General features: G+C 43.0%; 1 protein-coding gene across 3 annotated transcripts in view; it reads left to right on the top strand.

Annotated features, from left to right (window-relative positions):
- LOC134435417 (protein AHNAK2) overlaps window positions 1-19,473 on the top strand; it is a 33,625-nt gene that overhangs the window by 1,732 nt on the left and 12,420 nt on the right. For all 3 annotated transcript variants that reach the window (XM_063184355.1, XM_063184354.1, XM_063184356.1), the window contains exons 2-6: window positions 14,174-14,223; window positions 16,609-16,713; window positions 18,243-18,353; window positions 18,781-18,934; window positions 19,279-19,439. In XM_063184355.1, the coding sequence (XP_063040425.1) occupies window positions 14,174-14,223; window positions 16,609-16,713; window positions 18,243-18,353; window positions 18,781-18,934; window positions 19,279-19,439 (581 nt within the window). The remainder of the gene's footprint in view (window positions 1-14,173; window positions 14,224-16,608; window positions 16,714-18,242; window positions 18,354-18,780; window positions 18,935-19,278; window positions 19,440-19,473) is intronic.

Raw genomic sequence — 19,473 nt, 5'->3', positions numbered from 1 at the left:
CATTGTCTGCACCTTATTGCTGGGTGGCAGGATGCACACATGCGCAAAACAGATAGTGGATGGTGTTTTAATGGCCCGTTGGAGAGGGTGGTGCTGGGGCTGGCTGCCTTGATGTTTACAGTGGGGTTCTATCTGCAGTATGAAGGGTGGGGTCTGCAGTGATGAGGATCTGGGCTGTGGCCTGCCGCCGATGCAGTGGGTGGGTGCGCTCATTGCTGTATGGGTGGGGTGGAGGAGTTGTTGGGTGTGCCCCTGCTTGCCTGCGGAAGGGTTTGGGCCTGCAGAACTTGTGTTTACAAGCCAGGACCAGTCACTGAAAAAACTGTGTCTGCTCATTTTTTAAACTGGAATTTGAGATAAACAATGCTGAGATCAATATAAGATAGTTATTATACAAAACAGCGTATGATCCTTCAAACAGGACACTGAATTTTCTCATGTTGCTTTTGGAGCCAAAGATATTTACATGAACATCCTGCTTTGGGCTAACACAATAGAAACACAATGCAGCCTGATGTTTTAGCAGATCGAATCGTCTTATCTACACTACGTGCAGTACTTTTCTCTGAGATTTGCCAACTGCCTCTCAAACAAAACCTCTCTGAACAACCACTTTTATCTGCTGTTGTGCAGAAAGGAGTACAGCATTGAAGGGGTAACTTGTAGAATAAACAGGAACTTCCATTACATGAGCATTTGACAACATGTTGCCTTTGTACTGTACAGTAAAGCTGACGTTCAGAGGAGACCATAATCTCGTGTCTTTGCTCGGTGGGTTTTGTTTCGGTTTAGATCCCCTATCTGGACTCATTGTTGGGCTGTCAGGGGGGGCACTGGGTGAGTGAGATTGGTGGGATTGTGTTTTTGCCGCCTTAGAAAGCGATTCTGTGGTGAATACATCACTCTCTCAAGCAGCGCAAAAAGGGAAATATCAAGTGTTCAGGGCCCTTCTCTCGACCCCCCCCCCCACACACACACACACACACACACACACACACACACACACACACACACACACACACACACACACACACACACACACCTCTTTCTTCTAAATGTTGTTTTTCCTCAAGTCTGAACTGCCTTTTGTCACAGACCCAGTCAAGTCCCTGAGCTGTGCGTGAAGGGACATTCAAATCGAAATCGAGTTTCAAACCCAAACGACTCTAAGTGCCTTCAGCCCCTAGAGTAGCATTCCACAAAAAATTGTGGGAAAGAACATCATTGTCCATCTAGATAGCCATCTTTGGCAGTAAATACAACCCTCTTTCACCGTGTGTCCGTCCCTTAAATAACCAGCCAGCTGTTCTCCTCAGAAGCTGTTTTCCGTCTCTGTCTTGTGCACATATTGAATTTAAAAACAGGAGCTTGTTATATTTCCTCACAATTAGTTCAGCTTTTTTGGCAAAGTACACCATTTTGGGGATTGCTCTGAATTTGAAGAGCAGTCACAATTCTCAAATTATTATTTAGTATCTTTGAAACACAGAGTGTTGGCTCAAAGGAAGTCTCTAGATTGTAATCTCTGCTAATCGTATTTTGAAGATGACTTCTTTGTACCGCAGAGAGCAACAGACATGGCTTTGGCCCAGCCAGGCGGCGTCTTTAGGCATGCCTGCCTATTTGACATCAGCTCAAGGTTAAAGGGAGTGGAGATGGGACCGCTGCCAACTAAAATGGCATCACTAACGTTGCCTGGGATCCGCTCAGTTCTTAGCAAGATCTGAGGAATGACACTGTTACAAAAAAGGGAATTAGTTTATTTGAGATTTATTTTTTATGACAAAATATTTGTATGTGTAGAGGTTATGAGGTCCCAATTGTGTACTTATTTATAATTATTAAGGCCTTTTTAGATGTGTGTAAAAAGATATGTGTTAAAATACTATACTGTGTGTGTCTGAAATGTCCATAATTATGTGCACGCTCACAACTAATGGCACATTTACAACTACAACAACACTGATGATTACTGCAGGCTGTACATTTGTGAGCAGTCGTGAGCATAAACCGTTATTAAGTGTCACAGTGACGCTGTTTAACATGCCTGACTTCATTGCACCTCTCTAATTACTGGGGGTCCTGAATCGGCCTAACTCTAATGGACACTCTTTATGAAAAATGCATGACAAGGGTACTTTTCTCTTTTGTTCAAGCAGCGACTTGCAAACATAATTCACATTGTCAAATTTTAGTTAGTGAATAGTGATTAAAAAAACCTGTGGCCTTAAAAGTAGGTTTTTTTCATTTTTATTTTAATCTGAAAATATTTAAAACATAAAACATAAAGCTTAGTCTAAAGTCTGACCCGCCTCCTACACATTGTCCTATCAGCATTCCAAGTGTAACGATCACAGAAACCATGAACACTATGATGATGTTACTGTCACTTTTTTTCTTCTTCTCGCTGCCAATTAATGTCCTTTAAATGATTGGAAGCATGAGGAATCTAGGTCCCATGTTCCCATAATCTGTCTGGAAATCCAATTCTGTTTTTTTTAATCTCCCGCCCAGCCCCATCTCACCCCACACCACCCCCCTCCCCCCTCTGACAAACTCGATTATATTTTGGATCCAAACAAGCCCCTATCCGTCGACTGGGTGACAGAGGCTCGTGTGTGCTGTTATCAATACAAGCTGCGATCGACGTCTCTCTTTTCCCCGTACTCGCTGAACAGCTGATTAACCGTGTTACGCCGGATAACGAGTGGGTTAGAGTTGGAGGGTCCTCTCAGGTGCTCAAAGAGCCTGCAAAACAACCTCTAATGTATGTAATCTCAGTCATGGGTAAGCTGGTTAGCTCATGTGCAAAAAAAAATAATGGTTCAGAAAGGCTGCACTGAAGGCCGAGGTTCTATCACCCTCCAAACACAAACCTTCTACCCGGCTAATCGTGTGAAATTTTCGGATGCGATGAACCATCATCGCTTAAACGTTTCCCCAGGCGTTAAGTGCTTTTGACGCCAGGTGTGGGCTATGATACGGTTGTAAATATGGTATCAAGACACTCTTTCAAGATGCCTGAGGGGACCTGTAGTCTATCAGGTCTCGGGGCATAAGGTCTAACAACCGCCACACGGCAGCGTGATTAGTAGATTGACCCCGAGAGGGAGTTGGAGTTACGTATCTTATGGGGCCATCAGAGCCAGGGAAGAGTAAAGGAACATGGGGTGGAAGTCAAACTAGTTAAGTGGGCTTACCCCAGCAAGTCCCACTTACCGTAATCTCTAAGTCCTGTTTATTGCTTGCTTATTGCTTATCTTGCGTAAGTCTGGAAAATTGAAAACGTATAAGCTCCTCGGCCTTTTGAGATAGAGACACCGAAAGGAACATTGTGTGGAAGTCAAACTAGTTGCTCCTGCCCTTGCCTGTTGCTTGTGGCTCATTGACTTGGTGTCACCTTGCCTTCGTGAAGAAAATGATAAAGTTACCCCAAGGCAGTCAATCAAGGGCAAGGCGGTGCAACTTTTGGGGGAGATTTCCCCTTTCAACATCCCATTGCAAATGAGATAATGACCTTTGAGTTGAGCTTTTGCGAGGCATTAACCCATTGATGCCTGATGTTGTGTTGCGCAACATTGGCCCTGGCGCCTGGAGCTGCATTACACAACATTCAGGCTCATGAGATTTGAGACAACTTAATTAAAAATCTCTGTTTGTTTGAGATGAATGAACACATTCTAATGGTTCTTAGCGTTTAAATGCAACTTAGTGCATATTTTTATGTGCTTCAGAAGCTGAGATATTTAGGTTTTTATAGGTTAAGGGCAGCTTTTCTTAAAAAGGGCTCAGGCATTCAGCACCCTTTTTTGCAGGTGCCTTAGACGTCAATGAGTTAAATACAACTTTGATCTTCTATGGCATTGAGCCTTGTGTGCCACAGTAACAGCAGAGGACAGGAGGAACTACTTTGATTTGCACCCAGAGCGGTTGGAGGAAAGAGAGAGAAGGGAGTGTGCTCTCCTTGACTACAATGGTGCAAAATTCAATCATGAGTCATAATTGATTTAACCGTGGCAGGTCCTGCATGCGACAACCCTGCAACTTAACGCACGCACGCACGCACGCACGCACACACAGACACACACACACAGTGTTGAGCAAGTACTTGTAATTTGTAGTGAGCTAAGACACCAGTTGCAGCAGTAATCAACAACAAATTTAGCTTATGCAAAGGCTACCACCAATGGACATGGAGCCAGTTAGGTTGCAAAAATGTGGCAAAAATAGCAAACTACATCAGAAGCTCCTTAACATTGTTGGCTTAAGCTGCCAACCTAAATTTCAATTCATGGTGGCAGCACTTAAGTTTGGGGCCTGCAAAGCTGACATCTGAAGACATGATTCTTTGTTTGTCTTAGATTAGAATGTGATAGAAAGAGAATTATGCTTCCAAATTCTTGGCTGACTATAGATTTTTTTAAAAATAATCTAAAAATATCTCTCAATTTGATCAGTTCTGGCTGACTTGGAGTGGTAATCTGTCATAGAGGGCATTTCCCGGTGGGCTGACAGGGGACGATGTTTCATTTCACTCGATATTTTTTTTCTCTTGGAGACTGGCCCATTTTTAGAGGTGCTTACTTAAAGGTACTGCCCTCAAATGCCCCCAGGGACATCCCGCTCAACAACTCAGAAGAACACAATGAAAGAGATTGTTATTGGTGACTGGATCGCATAAATCCCTCCCCCACTCCCCCCGCCATGCCCCCCTTCCATCCTCCTCCCATCCCTCCTTCAACAATCAGTAACAACTATTGAAATGAGAGACTTTTTTATATCTGAATGTTTAATGTGAAACAATCTATTTATTTATTTTTGTATGTATGCTACTAGACACCCATATTTCCTTCGGGATTAATAAATGTTACTCTACTCTACTCTACTCTAAAGCATGTCCAATCTAGTTCAAGCACCGCTTTACTATATGTATTAAGGTCTCCAAGCTGTCTTGTAGGCACCTAGTAAACAGCTCTTAGTTGGAGATCTTGTTGGGCCAGACTATTTTTTTCTTATTATACTCACAAAAATACCCAGATCATGTTTTGTCCCAGCCCAGCCCTGAGAGCAGGCTTCCTCTTCAGCAAGCTTTCCCAAGACAGCACTGCACTGTGCAATGCATTTTAGTCTCAGCTAAAGGGGACTTGATATTTTGCTTTATGCATAATGTACTGAAGTATTGGCAACATTAAGACATTTTTTTTCCAACTCTGCTTATTTCCACAAAAAAAACATGTTTCAGTAGTTTGAGTGAATGGCACTTGTGAACTCTCTTTACTCCATGGGCTGTAACATCAAGAGCCAAGTGTACAGAAGCAGGTCACTCCAATCTGTAGTTTGTGTGAGGCACTGTTAAGAGAATTATGTTACCAACTTCTTGAATTGCTAAAAGATTTTTTTTTAAAGTCTGTCAGTGTTGCTTCAAATTTCTCTCAACATAATCAGTACAGGCTAGTCTAGCCTAGAGTACATCTCCTGCAAGCTTTCCCAGGCAGACAGTCAGACAAGCAGGCACCCTTCCTTCGTCTCCTAAATAGGACACATCTGAGAAAGTAGACCTTAACGGCTTATCAGCTCTCAACGCAGCACCCTGATGGCAAATATTTGATTAGGGAGTACCTTCCCAGTGAGTGGCATTAAGTGGATTTTCTGCTCTCACACAAAACTTAATCTATATGTTATGTGCAGTTGACATGCTTCACAAGAGCAGGCCTCACTTGGTCAACTGTCTATATGTCAACTTAAAAGAGTGTGGGTCAGATAAACAGTTCTTTGAAAAGAGAAATTAGATTGTACTGAAGACAGAAAGTGTTTATTAGCCTATTTGAATAGAGTCATTTTGATGTAGTGCCATTGACAGTCTACTCCTGTTTAAAGGACCAGTTTGTATTATTTAGTTGTTCATTATATCTATGTTGTCTTATACATATATCACCATCAGTTCTAAATATTACTGTCTTAGAATGAGGGTGCTGATCTGTATTTAGAGAATTACACTCCGCTTTTCATGCTTTTACTGTCACACGATCAGAAGTCACACATTTTGGTCGTTTAAAGTTTGAAGACTGTATCTGTAATGTGTGGCATGGTTAGGGAGTGGGTCTTAAGATCAGAGGGTTGCAGGTTTGAATCCCACCCTTACCCTACATGTCCATGGATGAAGTGCATGCCCTTGAGCCCTTGTTGCTCCAGGGACTGTAACCAATACCCTGTGAATAACTGTAAATCTCTTCGGATAAAAGTGTCAGCTAAGTGTAATGTAATGTATAGTAGGCCTAACAGACTACACATTTGACCTCAATGTAGTCTAAGCAAAACACACCGTGATGCATGCACGTCTTATGGTAACCTCTTGTTGCAGATGGCATGTTCAGTTTTTGCTGACAAAACTCAACTAGGCTATATGATGGCAACATTGTTCCTGACAATAATGTTGGTGTACGTGTGTCGGCTCTACCTGAAGGGCTTAAATTATACTTGACTATGGTGTGATGGCTTCAGTGTCTTCGCTGATGACTGTTGTAGTCATGGTTCCAGTGGCAGTCTGTTTTTGTACTGTGCTGTAGGCTTGATAATCCAATCCCACTGGAATCCCTTTGAGGAGACACTGCGGTTGACCCATGTACAGTACAGTACAGTACAGTACAGTACAGTACAGTACAGTACAGTACAGTACAGTACAGTACAGTACAGTACATCGCTGTGTATACTATAGGTAGCCTGGGAAATCCTGCAGAAGTTCTGATCTGAAAAACAGCATGGATTCCATCCCTCAGCGCAACCGTAACTTGGGCCATTCGTGAAGTTTTTACGAGAAAAACAGAAAAAAATAAACTTTAAGCCTCGTGGCGCCGTTACGAATAGCCTCGTTTCTCGTGGTTGGGTGACGAAAGGGGGAACTGACAATTGGGGTAGTTTGGTTCTGGGGGGAAGAATAATGCAGACGGACGTCAACAATCAAGCGTGAGTGAAGGCTAACTGGAAACGACGGTAATCAAACATTTCAAACAAGTGATTTACGGTTAAGTTTAGGGTTAAGGTTAGGGTTATATCGTAGCGGCACCCCTAAGCATACAGTTGATTTTCGGCGAGACTGGGCTCCTCAGCAAGGGTACCAGATATTGGGTTCCAATCAGAGAGTGGGGAGGGGTGAAAAGACGATGACTGCAGTTTGTTTGGCTATGGGGCACCTAAGTCTCCACCCTTTCCGGTCGGCTTGTGGGGCTGGGAACTTTTGACTGGGCTGTAATGGACTGATCAAAGCTATTTTCCGACCCACCTCGCATTTCCCCGTCGATCACACATATGCTGTGCCTCAGAATTAATAACAACCAATGGTGAGCTCGTTGACTTCACTTGGCAAGCGATTTTTGAGTTGTGTATGTGCAAAAATATGTAATTATTTGGACTACACAACAGACGTCGCATGTCCGACGTGCAGCCACTTAAGCCACGGTGCAGCGGTAGGGTTGGCTGTGCCTCGGTTCACGTCAGATATGCGAGGCGCACCTGTAGTCTCTAACACAGTTTTGCACAAAAGCTAAAATAACGTTTCTTGCGTGTCGAAAATGAGTGGTCTTACGACGCAAATCCAAACCTTTCAAATTCACTGTCATCATATGTGAAATCCGGAGCACATGCCAAACGGGATGAGGATTTAGCTTGACTCGCTCCATTAACTCGCATTCAAAATTTTGAGCGCTCCAGCCCCATGGATCGGAAGTAGAAGGGCGTGACTTAGGTGCCCCATGGCAGGGGTGGGGAACCTTTTCCATTTTTCCGTGTTTGTTTATAAACATGATGTTGTGAGGAGGGGCAAGACACTAGCAGCCAACCACGTGAGCTAATAGTTTGACCGACAGCGATTTCCAACAATCAGAGGTTAAGTTGTGCGCAGCTAGTGTCGCACAGCCAGAAAACAAAAATGTAGAACCCATGTACCAAAGATGTAGTCATCACATCATATGGAAATAAACAACCCTTCCAACAAACAAATAATCGCTCACAAAATCAAAATCATTGGAAAGGGCCCCCCCTCACAACACATACAATGTAGAGGGTTACCAATTCTGAGTCTCGCCTTTCGCTGAGCCCGGGCCAACTAACCCATTTGTTCATGACACACACACACACACACACACACACACACACACACACACACACACACACACACACACACACACACACACACACACAGAGTCTCTCTCTCTCTCTCTCTCTCTCTCTCTCTCTCTCTCTCTCTCTCTCTCTCTCTCTCTTCCCACACAGACATAGGGTAAAGGCTATTCATTTTAAAGCCTTGTTTGGAGATAAAGTAAGTGCCAGCTTCTTGAGCCACATGCCCCTCATTGAGGCCTTCAGAGAGGCAGACGGCTGACCTAGGATTAAAGGTGCGCTGATGCCAACGCTGAGGGATTTGTTTTTTTTAGAGGAACGCCAAAATGTTTCAGAACTTTAAGAAATTAAGAAAAAGTCTGGTTTAGAGGTGCGTTTCTTGACAATGTCATTGCAACTTGATTGCAATGCAATTTCTCATGTCATCCAACTACAGTAAGCTGCTAAGTGGTTAGCAAAGGCCTTTCAAGAAACAAGGTCCTGGCAGACATGCAGACCATGAAATCAATCATAAGAGAAAAAAATAAAGCTGGCTTCAACACAGTCACGTCTTTGCAACCTTGTGGTTGCGACATTGTTTACATTCGTTCAGCTGACAAATGGTTTTGGATTTTTGTGCAAACTGCCACGGGGACAGAATCAAAGAAAGAAAAAGAAAGAAAGTGAGAGCATACAGTGGATGTTTGTTCCCAGTTTTGGCAGGGAAGCCGCCGTGTGAGTGAATGAATGAGTCAGTGAGGGAGTGAATGAAAGTTGCAGTCCTCATACTGTATGTCTAGCAGAGGGCAGGGACCTGCAGTCAACCGACTCCTCCTGTGTCTACAATACAACACAGACAGACCGCTGCCCTCAACACTCGTGCTGCATTTGCACAATATGCACCGCATGCTTACAGTGTGTGTCTGTGTGTGTGTATATGTAAGCCAGAGACAGACAGTTGTGAAGGTAACACCAACAGGTAGAAAGTAACAGGTGTAGCAGAGCACAGCAACAGGTGAGCACTCTCTCTCTCTCGCGCTCGCGCTCTCTCTCTCTCTCTCTCTCTCTCATCTCCATCACCTTCAGTGTCAGCACACCTGAGGCTTGGCTTGGATGAACAGAGTACCGCTGCTGTTATCTGCAGGGGAAGCTTTCATTTTATACTGCTTGGGATTTGTGTTGGAATTGTTTCAACAGCGTAATTGCTCCTTGGCAGTGCTTCACACATGCACGGTATGTATAGCTGGAAGAGATTCAGTCGTTTGTCTGTGGATTGTTGTTTATTTCGGTGTACATGCTGCAGAGCCTTGAATTATTCGAGTAGAATCCTAGGCCTACTTTATAAATGAAGCATATTGTTCCTCAAAGGAGATTATTTTAGTTCATTTGTTGTTTTAGTTCGATTAATGTCCCAATTCAACGGTGACATGTTTTTTTACTTGTAACTAGTAGTTTTTGCATTGCATATTTTTGCATCATATAATAAATAACAGGAGAAACTGTTTTTTTCTTTTTTACTGAACAACCTTGTGAAGTCTCCATCTCCTGTTGCGTCACAGACATCATATAATACATGTCTGGGCTATTTTTACATGTGGGCCTTGAATGAATATTCTGGCATAAGGGGAATGCAGTGGTGCATTTGCATGCCCATTTTCTAAACTTTTACTGCAGACAAATGAATGGAGTGCATCAGCAGTAACATTGTTAAGAAACAAAGAATGAAGAAAAAAATGCACCACCACTTTAAAACTTGTTCCGGCACCCTTGTTTTCCAGCTGTATTAAAAATGGACACCACAGAGGTAACGGCTGAATCCAGCAGACAGCTGTTGTTACGTGTTCAAAAGTAAGCCACTTAGTATGACTAAGGTTTGGGAGTAGGCCTAATAAGGTTTTAGTTTTCTGTCTGATCCCAGGATCATGTTGTTGCTTGTGATCGATGGCTGTACGTGAGAGGGAGTGGAGGAGGAGGTGGAGGTGTTGACTCTTCACTGGGCTGAAGTGGAGCACACAGTGCACACAGTAAATGTAAATGAGTGTTAATTCAACACGTGCTGTTGAGAGTTGGACAAATGATGCTGTGTTAATTCAACACAGAGAGTTGGACCAAATGCGTACTGTACATAGACATGTGTTAAATATTCTCGATTGTTTATTACCTGCCCCCCTCAGAGAGAGAGAGAGAGTTTGAGCCAAGTATTGCAATGACCCTGTCTGTCTTGCTGTCTGTCTGTCTGTCTTTGTGCTTGTCTGCCCGCGTGTCTATGCATCATCGGAGGCTGCCTAAAACACAACAACGCCAAGTGGATCTAGCATTTGCCTTATTTTATGTTTTATTTAGCCTTTGTCATATTGAGGCAGAAGTCTCTCCCATCTGAGCCCTGGCCATGGCAGATAACAGTGTTGAGTTAACACTAGATTAGAACCTCTGTCTGACCTCCTCGCTGGCTCCTGGGAGGCACACCCTTTCCATAGGAAGCAAGGCAAACACAAAAGGATGATCGCGCAGCACTGGAATAATGTACACATTATACAGTACAACACACAGTGCACAGCAGGTCAGGGCATGTGTGTCCGAGGGCAGGGATTGATATAGCCATTTTGGGGCCCTAGGCGAAATATAAACATGGGGCACTCAAAAGTCATTATATTGACAAAAAAATATGTGTTTTGGGTACTATTTTAGTGTTTCGTATCATATATATCTTCGATTACTTTACTTAGGTGATCCAACCTATTTTGTGTGTGTTTACCGTTACTGGTGCCAGTCGTGGCCGCTATGGAGGACAGATTTGGTCTGGGGTCCGTTTCTCGATTCTTGTCGTTGCTAACCGTCTTAAGACCGTCGTACCATTCCCTTGGATTTAGTGGTTAGCGCCGCTGTCGAGAGAGAGTTGAGTCGCTCGTACGAAGGACTTTGCTAACGACGATAGCAAAGACGCTTTCAAGAAACGGACCCCTGGGCGTTAGGCAATGACCTAGGTTTGCCAAACAAAAAGTCTGCCTTTGTCCAAGGGCCCACCCTACATGGTTCTCATGTCCAGTAGGTCTCAGGCTGGCAGAAGGTGATGACTAACCTCAACGTACCAGGATGTTTGCTGAAGGGGCGCGAATTACTCTCCATGTTGAACATCACAGCATTTGGGCAGTATGTTAAGTATTATTACATTGTGTTTTTTGGTTAGATATGTTGGGGCTGAAGTATTGAAGCTACTGTTTTATTGCCATTAGAATTTGGCTGTATTCCCATCAGTAGACCTGCTTGTTTTGTGATTGAGTTTGTATTTTGACTGCCACACCCTTGAGTTTTCACACCATCTATGTCCTGTTTGAATCATCCAGTTCAAGTTCATTGTACAAACTGGTACAGTTCAAAGAAGCATTCTAAGGGCATTCACTATACAGCACTGTACCAGTTTAACCCTTTGAGGAGTACCATCACAAATATGTGATTAGAATTTTGCCCAAATTTTGAGTTCTCATTATGATGTCATAATGTCTTTGCGAGATTTTTAACACAGACGTCTATAGGAGCTGTAGAGTGTTCAAGTAAAATTCTAGAAGAACCTCTAGAAATTCCTTACTCCTCAAAGGGTTTTAAAGAAGTCTTCTAAGGGCATCCACTGTACTGCACAATGTTGACTCCTGCAAGTTCAGGCCCCCACATTATCCCAATCAATACTGTGTATCATAATGCAGCATAATGTATCTGCAAACTCTGCAGACTAGCCCATGGATATTGACCGAAGGGCAAGAGACTCCAAGTCTGCATAGATCTAAAAAAAAATGTAACTCATGGTGCACTGTCTTGTTAGTGCACTTACCTGAGCATTTTCTGACTGCTGATCCATTTAGTTTATTAACTATTACATCACCAAAAACTATTTACCCTTTGCTTGGCTGACTCAGTATGAAACACACGACTTTTGATGCCTAAAAAAACACCGTTTTAGGCGTTTTGTTCATTTAAAGCACTGGTTCTCAACCTTTCTTGATCAAACGCCCCCTTGACCTGCCATAAACCTGCCAACAACCCACCCCCCCCTCTTAAATATTGAAAAAATACAATTGAGTAATGTCCCCCAATTTCAACTAAGCACCTCCCCATTTCAACGTTCTCCTTCTCAACGCCCCCCGAGGGCTCCCTGACGCCCCTTAGAGGGCTGTAGAGCCCCCGTTTAAAGTGGAGAAGAGTGGTTGAGATGTCTGCAAGAGGTTGCAGTAGGTGTACTGTATGAAATGCAAAAGTGACCTTGGCATGCTGCATTCTTTGGGTCACGTCCCTCTGAAGCTAACAATATGCTGGCAGCCCTGTGAGTGACTGCTGAATGAAAGCCCTCAGCTAGCCACAGGGCGGACTGCTCTAAGGGTCACGGCCAGGGCGGTGAGAGGACAACGTCCAGGAAAGCATTGTTCTCATTCATGTACACAAATATGGAGGGTGTGCGACTGCACGGCCAACCACACACACACACACACACCACACAGACACAGACACAGAATCTCTCTCTCTCTCTCTCTCTCTCTCTCTCTCTCTCTCTCTCTCTCTCTCTCTCTCTCTAACAATACAAATGTAGTTTGTAATTTGTTTATACATTAAGAAACCCAGGTGAAGACCTTGAATTTTATCTCACAGCAAAATAGTATATGACCATAGCTTCTGTTAAATATCTTGGGCCCTTACAAAATAATATGGACCATGCTACATGAGGGGTCCCGGTTAGTGCAGGGCCCTGGGAAGACTCCCAACATACATTGCTGTGTTCCTGACCTACGCTGACCCCCTTCAACTGTATGGCATTTACAGTACCAACCGAGGTACATGTGGACATTGTGAGATGCTGAAAAATGTCATATTAACACATTTTCACTTGGCAGCAAAGCTCTCTACTTGATTTTTCTTCAAGCTGTATTTAACCCTACTGTAATGAGTCATCTTAGTTTCAATGAGTCCACACAGAATGCTACATTTCAATGACTCTTAAAAATACAATGTCCAGAAAAGGTGCCTGTTGTTGTTTTTTCAGATGTTACAGATGATTTGAGCTCGCAATTATGGCGCTTTGTTTGACATACAGTAGCCTACATACCCCTGTTGCTATCTGTAATATGATATGCCTTCCGTATGGCAGTGTTGTTCTATTTTTAGCCCTCTTCCAGAGATTGATTAGTGATGCAATGTGTGCAACTGCAAGGTAAATTATATAGTGGTTATCCAAGACAAAAAATACACCTACTAGGCCTACACCTATATAATCGTGAGATGGCTGAGAAATACTGAATGTATAAAAACACAATATTGCACTATTTCCAGATCATTACTGTTCCATTTCATGAAAAAAAAAATCATTAGGAGAAGAAAAAAAGACTCAGGTATCAGTGACACTGGGGAAAAAGTAGACGTTCATCTCTGTCTCCCAATTCATTCTCTCTCTCTCTCTCTCTCTCTCTCTCTCTCTCTCTCTCTCTCTCTCTCTCCCTCTCTCTCTCCATCTCCCTCACTGAGACAGCTAAAAAGGCTCTATGTTTTCCAGTATAATAATATGACTCGGGCGATCAATAGCCCGCTTCACTTTACAGGCAGGTCCGGAAACAAGTGGATAAGGCCAGGCCCTTTGGGGGCCCTTTCCAGGAAGAGCCTCCGACTTCCAATCACACCATGTGCTGTTTTTGCCTACCATGGACAGACCAAATAATACCCTGAGGAAACGATACTCCGATAAAAAAAGAAACCCTCCTGCTGTCATTGTTTTATACAGTAGAGCTGGCAAGAAAAGAAAAAAAGTCTGCCTCAATTTGCAAAAACAATGCAGCCACTTTAGAAACATGTAACGTACAAACCAGTATTACATTCCTTGTCATGATGGATTCATCCAATTCAGGGGTGCATTTAAAGCGTAGTTGCTAGCAGTTAGCAACTTGGGTAGTTGCCAATGGAAAATTGCATTGCAACCAACAAAGTAGCTAACGTAGTTGGCAACTACGCTTTTGAGAAATGCACCCCAGTTGTGTTTTTACAGCATTAATGTTTCTCAGCAATAGTTGTTGAGTTTTGTCCTGTCATTTGTTTTGACCAGGAGCTGGGAGGAGGCTGAGAGGACCAGAACGGGAAACTGAAGATGATTCAGTGAGCAAACAAATAACATTTCTGATTCTTATACACATGCATGTTTCTTGTTTAAGATTTAATGTAGTGCCATTTCCTGGCCATACCAGAACATTTCTGACTCTTAATCCAAAATAATGGCATGTATAACCATGGGATGTGAAAACCGCCGCCTCCCCAAAAGCAGGGTGTGATTGTGGTGGTGTGCACAATTAATCAATTAGTGACAAGTGGTGACATCACTAAAACCCTGACTGTTATGTTGCCTTCACGGGCTCAGGACCTCTCGAGACAGCTGACGACACTGCTCATGTGACAACCGAGCTCTGGACTTTGGCGCATGAACGCCACTGATCCCGGAACAATTGGGAATCATGCCTGTTTTGTTTTGGTCCTCTTTTCTTTTTTTCACCTAAACTTGAGCCTCCACATCCACAACATATCATTTTAGCTGAAGTAATCTAAATTAAACAGTCAGAGACCAGCATTACTGACATATGTACATCTGCAATTGAATGGCATTAACTGGTGTTGTTGATAGTGATTACAAGATGACATTTTAGCATTTATTACACATGCCACTTGCATGTGTAGCCAAGTGGACCTTAGATGCTAATTAACCCAGGAATTAATTACTAATTTTTGATGTATGTAGCACCACTACGCCACTGAGGGAATTTCGCCCTCAGAATATGAATTAACAAAAGGCACAACAGGTTCGCTAAGGACCACAGAGACGGGCAACTAGGAACAATTAATCCATTATTTTTATTTACAGCAGTTATAAAAATGCAAAATCGTTAAGATCACATGCAGATATAACAGACATCAAGGACAATGTTGGCAGTAACACATGCATGAGCCAGAATGGCCTGGACTTTACACACCGGCGACGCCAATAATTACACAGTACACTACACAGCTAGTTAAAGAGCACAGTAAACAGGTTAGATAAATGGCACGACAAACATAATGTTAGTACACGGCAAACCTGGAGTCTAGGGTAGGCTACAAGTGCAATGCACAGACAAAGGAAACAGACAACCAGATAAATCAGTACAAACAAATGACAAGACAGGAGGCAGGGGCGCCGCTAAAAATGTTGGGCCCCGTGAAAGATTCAAATTTTGGGCCCCCAAAATGACAAATTATGTTATCAGCATCCGTCCAAGGGCCCTGTCAGTGCTGTTGGGCCCTTGGAATCTGTACCACCTTCCCCCCCCTCGCGGCACCCATGCAGGAGGGATCGCTCAAGTCTTCGACGCGAGTAGTAAAACAAACAAAAAGCAAATTGTCCACACACAGCAAGCACCCGGTGTAACGCGCACTTTGCGCACCACAGTTCAGATAAAACACAAGGCTAAACAAAACAGCAACCCATCAACGCCATCAGCCCCATGTATGGGAAATCACCAGGCCACCTGCACACAAAAGCTAATACAGACAGGGGATGAGTGACAGTCCAATTTCACATTATTTATACAAAGGCATGATGGCGACAACATACCATATTGGTCCTCATCCTATAAAGCAGCATCGTCTTCCATAGCCACACCTGGGGGAATGGCCGCGAACCCCGGTAATCCTAACGATGCAATGCAGGCAGTAAATTACACGGCACAATTAATATAATTCCCAAAGTCGGGAAAAGATGGCCAACATACCACAAAAAGTAGTCAATGCCAACACCAGCGTTGGAGTGCCTCGGTAACACTCCAGAAGTCACGCAGCGTAACCACACTTCGCTTCACATAATTGCCACTTCTCCGTGCGCGCAAGAGCATACCGGCTCGGGGCAACCAGCGCCAACGATCAGGCTCAATCGAAATTGACACTACCAGAAAATAAAGCTGCCAACTCAAAAGTGTGCCTGGTGCCCTGCTTTTAAAGATGACACATATCCTACCCATTGGTGCACCTGCCACATGACGCACCAATGCCATGGCAGATTGCTGCCGTGGCTTAAAGGGGCCCGACACCCATTCTGCTACACATGCATGGGCGCCATGTTGATGATGCATGTGTCGTCACACAAAACACAAGCTCGGGAACTAGTTGTTCTATACTTCCGCCAGAGATCAACCTCGATAATTATCGATCTGACATTGCGTCACCAAATGTTCACGCCCACTTTCCCGAGGTTTTAGGTCGGCTTTCTTGGGATTCTCGACTTTTTGAACGAGCCATTAGTCAGTGTTTCCCTTACCATGTGACCTCACCAATCAACACAACACATTATCAATGAAAAGTGTATAGCAAATAATATGATTAATTAATGAAACAAACACCTATTCCCAATCTTTTTGTTGCCTGACTCTCTCTCTCTATCTCACTGACCTCCTTTTCTGGCCATGTTTGTGTGGTTTGTGCTGTACCTTTTGTCCCTTCCCCCATGTGAACCATAAGGTATGTGAGGAGCCACCAGAGTTTGTAGAGGGGGAGAGACCACGGCCACAGGGATCGTCCCCAGTGGAGGAGTTTCCGGCTGCAGAGAAGTACATCGAAAAACAGGTGATGTTGTGACAGGTGTTGACTATAAACTGAAATAAGCCTGAGATAGGCCTTCGTTGTTGTGAGAGATACTGGAAGAGATGATCAGAGCTATTGGCAAGCGGCTTTGTTCATGGGACTTTGATTGGCTAGACTAGAGCTGGGCGGTGTACGGTTTAAAAACCGTGATCTCGGTTTACACTACACAAGGTTCTCTTTTTGATAAGAGACGGTTTTGATGATGTTGTTTATAGCCTACTATGTTATGTGCGTGAGCTTCATACTCCGTGTCACACTTCCAAAGATTCTTCTAATTCATAATCTCTGACACTTCATTTCAACTCTGCTAAGTCCACTGTTGTTGCTGTTCTACTAGGGAATGTCACCACAATGTAAGATGTTGATTGAACTAATAAAATAATTGGTTACGCGCTAGAGGCTAGTGAGAGTGAAACATGATGAACACACATGGCATGGATGAATCATGACAAACATTTCAATTCATTTAGCCTACCTTTGATCTCACAAAGTTAAATAAAAGGCAATTCTATGTGGTGCTATGTTAACAGGCTACAACAGTTATCTGATTCTTAACTGTATTTAATTACCATCCCAACTGTTGTGCGCGCTGCTGTTAAGACTGCTTATAAGCTAAAGTAGCCTAGCTTTCAAATGCAATGGGCAGACATTGCTATATTTGTTTGAAATGATTTGGGGGCAAAATAGGAGCGAAACACATCGCAATATGACACAAACTACTGGACAAAATACCTTCTACGTTGTATTTGGACTTTAATTGAAAGACAATATGCACACAATGTCTAGTAAATCCGTTTGTTTTCCGTGTCTGTCTTCAGTCCGTTTTGTTTTTGTCCCACTGTTGTTCACTCGCTAGTGCAGCGGCAGCGCAACACGCCGGATGTGTTGCCAGGTGTAGAACGACAAATAAGCAATTCGTGTTGCCAGGTGTAGAACGAAATAAGCTGTTTTGGGCTGTCTTGGAAAAAAGCCCAAAACAGCTGCTTATAATCATTTAACCCTTCTTCCTTGAAAAATCTATGGCACCCTGGTCAAGATTTTAGGTTATTTTATAAAATGCTGCATTTTCTCTAATCTGAGACTTTCTTGGATAGGGAAATATAAACTATAATAGAAAATATTATTGAAATGAAAAAAATATAAAATATAAATGGAGATTAATTTAAATTCATGATTTTATCTCATTTTAACATTTAATTTGAGATCTTTTCCTCAGAAAGATTAAGATTTGGGGGGAAATCGTCGCATATCAAAAAACCGTGCAGAAAACCGTGATATCAATTTTCATCAAGAAAACCGTGATGCTAATTTTTTCCAAAACCACCCAGCCCTAGGCTAAACCATGTGGGATATGTCTTTGTGGTTGTGATTAAAAGATGTGAAGACATTCATAGTATGTGCGGGGGATACCTTCAATCCTTGTCCAACCAGAAATTGTTCAATCATTCGTACTATTACTATTTATATGGCAAGGGAGCCATACTTATTAGTATGTTGCTTTCTTCCAAAAGGGTGAGGACGACTTCTATGACCCTGTCCACAAGACAGGCAGCATCAAAAAAGGAAAGAAGGTTGGATTTGGATCCCTGTTCTGTCCCTCTGGTAGAATGAGTGAGATGGACGTAAGTAACTTCATCTGGAGGCTCAAACTGCTTAAATACAATGCTGAAATATAATTGTTGCATCCAAACAAATATGAATGATGCCAGATATGTGGTAGCCAATATCAGACACGACTGTCATCATTAGTGTAGCTTCATATGAGATGTGATGCAAATGAAAATCCCAAAAATACTGTACTAATTTAGTAAAGGAATTACATTCACAATACAAAATTCTCACCTACAAGGTATTTACCGACCTTGTCAAGGTGGGCTACCTTAACTATAAAGTGCTGGGGGGAACCCTGAACTGTTATGCTAATTAAAGTAATCAGAGAGGACAGTTGTCATTACAACCCTTCAGAATTGTTATAACTGAACAACTTAACTGTATTATACTAATAAATACAGTACATGTTACAACTAACTCTTGACATCCGTTATGCAGGAGCTTGAGAATGGAGACCCAAGCGTGCTTGTCCAAACCGCAAAGGAAGCCTGTGCTGAGGGCTTGGTGGTCACAGGAGGAGGGAAGGATGGAATCTTTATCAAGGAACTAAAGCCGGACTCGCCAGCTTCAAAGAACCTCCGTGTCAAAGAGGGTAAAATGAGTTTTGGATTAACTGTAATTTTTTTTTAATATATACATTTTTAGGGGCGTTTATGCCTTTATTTGACAAGACAGTTGATGATGTTGACAGGAAGCGAATGGGGCAGAGAGACAGGGGAGGATCGGGAAATGACCCCGGCCGGACTCGAACCGGGGTCCCCGAGGGTGGGCATGCAAGCCCAAATGTGGGGGGCTTAGCACGCTACGCCACAGCGCCCCCAACTGTAATATTTTTTTAATGGAATACATGCACTTTATGTGCTGTATTGTGTACACATATTGTATTGCATATATAGGCTCATAAAAAAACCTAACATACAACTCTTGTCTTTTTAGGTGATCAGATCCTGAGTGCTACAGTTTACTTTGATAATGTGTCCTACGAAGATGCTCTTCAGATTCTAGAGCATGCTCAGGCTTATAAAATGGACCTTTGCCTAAAGCGCAAACCACCAGAGCCCACAATCCAAGACGAGGCAGAAACAGATCGACCTGAGGTAATTACCAATTTTCCTGATACAGTTACCAAGT

Source organism: Engraulis encrasicolus, chromosome 19, assembly GCF_034702125.1.
Source record: "Engraulis encrasicolus isolate BLACKSEA-1 chromosome 19, IST_EnEncr_1.0, whole genome shotgun sequence".
In the NCBI taxonomy this organism is placed as follows: domain Eukaryota; kingdom Metazoa; phylum Chordata; class Actinopteri; order Clupeiformes; family Engraulidae; genus Engraulis; species Engraulis encrasicolus.
The sequence above is the reverse complement of the archived record's forward strand: the minus strand, read 5'-3'. Positions and strand labels throughout refer to the sequence as shown.